Here is a 5865-nt window from a genome sequence, read left to right as displayed (position 1 = left end):
TTCTCCGATAATAACGAAATGCGCGCACAAAAGCAACTTGACTGACTACAAGAATACGTATATTGATTATTACAACAAGCTTTACTAAGTTTAAACGGTCGGTGCCAGAAATTCAATTTTTTGTGCCATTCGTAGAATGTTTGACACGTCTAATTTCCGTGCACTGGTGTGTGAAACGATCAATAGTTGTTTTACTGCGGTATAAGTACATAGGGAGTTCCAAAATCACACCGTTTATAATGAAACAGTCTATATTTACAAAGTTAATGCAAAGAAATTGTTTCGAATTGAAATTATTTCTGAAAAAAATGATTTTTATAATTACACCCCGAGTTTTCTAAAAACTTTTTTTCGATACAAAATGTGATTTTATGTTATAAATTTTGAAGACTCTTCAGAGTACAATGAAATGACTGAAGTATTTTCTAAATGTTTTTTCTATAAATCCCAAAGTAAAAATTATTTTAAGAGCAAATGATAAGCGATGAACAAATAAAGCCCAGATGAGACTATGAGAATGATTGGACAACTGTTATTATTAGTTATTATCACTTATAATATTCTTTTTTTTTCTTCCTGAATAATACTTCAGAAAGAAAAAAAAAAAAAAAAAAAAAAAAGTATTAAAAATAAATTTAGGAATACTAACCGATTGTTGACAAAAGTTATTTACTGTTGGAAAAAAATACTAATATACACTACATCAATAAAAAATATTGTTTTAATAGTTTAGACTTTCTTATTTGTTACTGTTGTACTTCCTTTTTTTTTATGAATAATTAGTGATAATTGAGTCAATACGACTATTTTCGTTTAGGTCGACACAAGTTTTTCCTTTAATTAAAAAGTTCTGACTTATGTTCACTTTGACACTCATACATAATGCAAATGAAAGAAAACACATACAAGTCTCGGTCATTGCAAATAGCAAACACTCGAATGACAATGCCACCTTGATACTTTACTTTCATAGCATTTAAGTTATACCAAAGGACATAATATTTTAATTGGAAAAGTTTTTTTAATCGACTGGTAGTCCATCGTAATAATATATTATTCAAAGTGTTTGTACTGCTGCTCGCGGTTATTAAGTTTTTCACCCTCGACGTAAATGAGAAAGCGTATTATTTATTAAAATCGCAGATTGGCAGTAACCGGAACTTGCACCTTATTTTTTTTCAGGAAAGAGAGAAGCAAAGCAAGGACAGCCAAGCTACTCTGAGAATACTCGTCCCGGAGAGTAATGGCGAAAAGGAGACACAGATAGAGTCCGAGGATTACGAGTCCGAAAACGATGAGGCAGAGCTTCCTCTCGAGCACGAAGCTGCCTCCACTACGCCAGAAGACACAGGGTTCGGATCTCGCATCGTATCTAAGAGTAGTAGTAACAAGTGACCTTGACACCGGAAACTAGTTGAATAATTATTTTTCCTTCTTTTTTCCTACAGTATCGAGGTCACATTCAGAACTCTTTGAGCTTAAAGAAAAGAAGAAGTACGATTTGTTTGTTTATTTATTTACTTGACTGAGAAGCGGCATTGGGAGTTTATTTGACCAATAATTATTGTGCTCTTTCAAATACTTGTATGAATGCCAGTATTATTTTTGTATTACACGATAGAAGTACGATAAGTGTGGTATCACTTTATAAGTATTTAATCATCTTTGCATAATTACGTTACAAGCGGAAATTTCCTCTTGTATGTGTATTGTTTAGATTGATTTATTTATGAACTACTGGTTTTTTTACTTATTTATCTAGTAGTATTAAAATGTGATTTGATGATTTTTTCATTATTTTACATTCATATAGATCGTTTGACTGATTTTTTTTTTGTGCAAAATATTGACTGAAAAATTTATATTTTTAATTATGTAACTTTTACAAAATTAGTAGTGACAATGAACCGTACATTAGCGTATGACATTATAAAAAAATGCCTTTTCAATTTACAAATAGAATGTTTAAAAATATTAGAGGCAGTTTTTTTACACTTATGAAAAATGAGATTAAGTAGTACTTAATTGTGTGAAAAGAAAGTTCGTATGAGAATAAAATTTCTAAGCGACATAGAAAGTACATTTTATGAAGTATATTGTTGAAATATGTTTTGTTTAATAAAAAATATACACGATAAAATGTATGGCATTGAGTTAAAATTCCTGTTGTTAAAAGAAGAAACCTTAACTGATGTACAATTTAATATTGGTACAAGTGAGCTAAACTTTGAATAATATTACTCTATACTGTCAATTTGAAGAACATTTTATTTATATTTACAGAAATTTATAATGAATACAACTATGAGCTATCCATGAACCAAGGACTGCCATCATTGGTAAAACGTTTGGTTAAGATATCGCAGCCAGTTAAGGTAACTAAAAGCGTATGCTCGAACTGCGCCGACCACAGGCCGTCGACTGTAACAGCAGTCCAGTCGTCAGGCCATATTGTATCACGCCACGTACCCTGTGAGATCATTGGTTCAATTGTAAAGCAATGACCAGGTTTCATGACTCCGATGGCTTTGTTTTCTTTAAGGGGATGATATTAATAATTTAATAAGCAAATCATTGAACTGCATCCTTAATACTATAAGTGATGCCAGTAAAATTTTGAGGTGCAAAATTTCGATTAACTTACTTGCGTAATGAGGAATATTGGGGGCTGTATGGAAAAGCCGATAAATACCATGTCCACAGTAACTTTTAACAACGCTAAATCCATTTGCTTGAGCATGTTTTTGAATGACGTTTCCGATTTCCCTGTATTTTTCTCCTGATTTTACAATATCGATGGCTTTCATGAGACACTCGTGCGTCACCTGAACAAGTTTTTTGACCTCTGGTTTGACGTTGCCAACAAAAAAAGTTTCATTTAAATCTCCGTGAAAGCCATTGTGATAAACAGTAATGTCGACTGAAAAATAATGCCAAATAAGAAACTACATTCAGTTGGGGCAGCTATGGAAACAAAATCATGGAAGATCATCGAATATAATACCATTACAAATTTTACCATCTACCAAAGGTCTTTGATCAGGGATACCGTGACAGATTACTTCATTTATAGAAGTGCAACAACTTGCTGGAAATCGATAGTAATTCAATGGTGAAGGGTAACAATTTCTTTCAATGCAAGCCTCATGAACAATCCTATCGATCTCAGCAGTAGTTACTCCAACTCCACAAGCCTTTGCTGCTTCATCCAATACTTCCCTGCCAAGCTAATAAATACAGTCAATCAGTTATCATTATCAAAACTTCTACAATGGAATGAATTTTTGGGATGCTGTAATTACAACCAATAAGAAAAATAATAATATTACCTTGCAGGCTACACGCATTCCCTCAATTTCCTCATCATCCAATGTTTTAATATGAGCAGAGCCCTTGACTGCCTGCTCACTCAGCGGTATGCCAGCTGCATGTGTAGCATAATCTGGCCTCTCAATAGAGTCGGGAACTGATCGGAGAGGATCTCTGGGTGCTGGACGTAATTTACCAGTGAACTGGAAAGATGGCCAAGGATTGTACTCATTCGTAGATTCATTTTTGTTTCCCCCCTCTGTAACAGACAAATAAATGCTTATAAAAGATACATCATAGTTTCATATTGAATAATTAGAAATTAAATTTCACGTAATGAGCCTTAACAAGAATCGATAATCTGTTTAGTTCAGTTACACTTGGAGCTAATTTAAAAATACATGGTTGCTGAGGCACTCTATTAATAAAACTGTATGACATGAGTATGAACTTACTTGCTAGCTGGTGCAAACCTTTGTGACTCTTCCAGTTGCCTTTGAAGCAGTCCTGACAGTCAGTGGGTAACAGAAAATGAAATAATTGGTTACATATAGATATTGGTATTGGAACTTGTTAATTACAAGCTGGATCGCTGCATGATCGGCTTGACTTGTCGGAAACAATCGAATTCACACATATTTAACTCTGAGATGGCATATTATGTACACAGTGATACCTGTGCGCGAAATTAATCATTTTGCTTGCAATCGTAAGATACAGTATCAACAGAAATGGCTTCCTCGCGAGCTTAGCTCATTCGTTCCCGTTCTTTTAAAAAATAAACCATGTCTTCGAGGACCGACAAAAAAGAATTTCCGATCCGCATAAACATAATCATGGAAAATTTGCAGCTGTAGGAGCTCTTGTGAGTTTCAAGTGTGCGATATGCTCGATTTTACAGTTCATTCAATACTTAAATCCGTAAAAAATATGTACACTATTGTAGTGAAAAAATACAAATTGTTTAGAGGTTATAATCGTTGCGTTTACAGAAAGTGCAGCCTGCTAAATACACTGCAATCGACTGCTGTAATTACCTGGGAGCAAAAAGAGCTTCCGATACCGATTTGGAGGAAAGTTGGACACTGGAGCAGTGAGCACTGCAGCCGGGAGTTTCGCAGCAGCCTGGTGGTTGCGACATCGTGATGCAGTTACAGATACTGATCTCCGGGAACTTACAGTATGCACAATGCACTGTATGCAAGATTCGTTCACCTTACAATCCAGGGACGGTCGGGGACGGTGTGAGCGAGTCGGAGACGAAAGTGAACAAGTGCTCTTCTCCGATCGTCCGCGATCGTCCCTGACCGTACGCGATGCGCAGTTGTACACGTTAGGTTAGATTAATGCTGTATGTAAACAATAGTTTGTAAATAAAGAAGTGCAAATACAAACAAGTTTGTTTACTTTTTGCATTAATCTAACCTAACGTGTACAACTGCGCATCGCGTACGGTCAGGGACGATCGCGGACGATCGGAGAAGAGCACTTGTTCACTTTCGTCTCCGACTCGCTCACACCGTCCCCGACCGTCCCTGGATTGTAAGGTGAACGAATCTGCAGTTACTAGAGACTATATAGAGAGATTATTAAGGTGCGTGCAGACTAAGACCGCGGTAACATGAGGCGGAAATAGCCCACGGAACGTAACAGCGGAAAGAGAGAGGAGTCTCCCCCCACCACCATTTTAGTGAGTTACGCGTTCCAGTCCCGCCCGTGCCGGGATAAAATAATGTTCATTTGGCACTTGGAGCGGTACATATCGGTCACGTCATGACAGCAGCTAATGACGGTGTTGAGCCGGGGTATTCCAGCGGAAAACATACGATGTTATGCATTTGATATATATATATATATATATATATATATATATATATATATTATCATTACTTTTATATGATGCATTACAATCATAGAGGTATAAGAATAGAGGAGAAAAGCGCTGTACTAGCCCATTAGCGGCAGCGACAGCATAATTAAGTGTAACGGGGCATCTGTCCTTGTTGCCAAAGCCATGTTATTGGCTACTTCTTCATCCTGAATCCTACAGTTGAATCAATCTCATGTAGGACTCGACCAATAACATAACTGTCAGACAAAGACAGATCCCCCGTTACGTAGCGAATTCTGCTGTCGCATATCACGCCCCTTTTTCTCCTCTATTCTTATGCCTGTATGATTATACAATAGAAACATCGCACTTCCCAGTTCCCACAGCAGAAAAAACGCAATAGCGTAAGGGTGCGATTACATGAAGGCGGATGGACGTCCCGCAAGTTCGGGAAAACGATGCGCGGTTGTTTCGATTTGAAATACAAAAAGCCCGCCTTGGATGTTGGTATTAATTTTTTTTTAATTATTTCAAATACCATGAAAAAAACATTGAAATCTGGAAGGAAAAAATTAAAAAGTTTGTAGAGGAGCTGAAAAAAAGAATACGTTCAGCTGTTTAAAATAATTTAAAAAAAATATTAATACCAACATGCAAGGCGGGCTTTTCATATTTTAAACCAAAACAACTGCGCATCGTTTTCCCGAACTTGTGGGACGTCCATC

The 5865-nt window shown here is 36.2% G+C and overlaps 1 protein-coding gene across 1 annotated transcript; it reads right to left on the bottom strand.

Moving 5' to 3' along the window:
* Window positions 1–2270: 2270 nt before the first annotated feature.
* Window positions 2271–4464, bottom strand: LOC106643450 (methionine aminopeptidase 1). Its single transcript, XM_014358598.2, is given in 7 exon segments — window positions 2271–2535; window positions 2645–2920; window positions 3005–3227; window positions 3330–3568; window positions 3765–3816; window positions 4347–4402; window positions 4405–4464. Coding segments are annotated over 7 exon segments (1125 nt in total). The 5' UTR covers window positions 4451–4464; the 3' UTR covers window positions 2271–2302.
* Window positions 4465–5865: the final 1401 nt, after the last annotated feature.

This window comes from Copidosoma floridanum, unplaced genomic scaffold, assembly GCF_036245765.1.
Source record: "Copidosoma floridanum isolate Cflo_tuat_1 unplaced genomic scaffold, Cflo_Japanese_pri ptg000013l, whole genome shotgun sequence".
Lineage (NCBI taxonomy): Eukaryota > Metazoa > Arthropoda > Insecta > Hymenoptera > Encyrtidae > Copidosoma > Copidosoma floridanum.
Note: the sequence above shows the minus strand (reverse complement) of the source record. Positions and strands in the feature narration are given on the sequence as shown.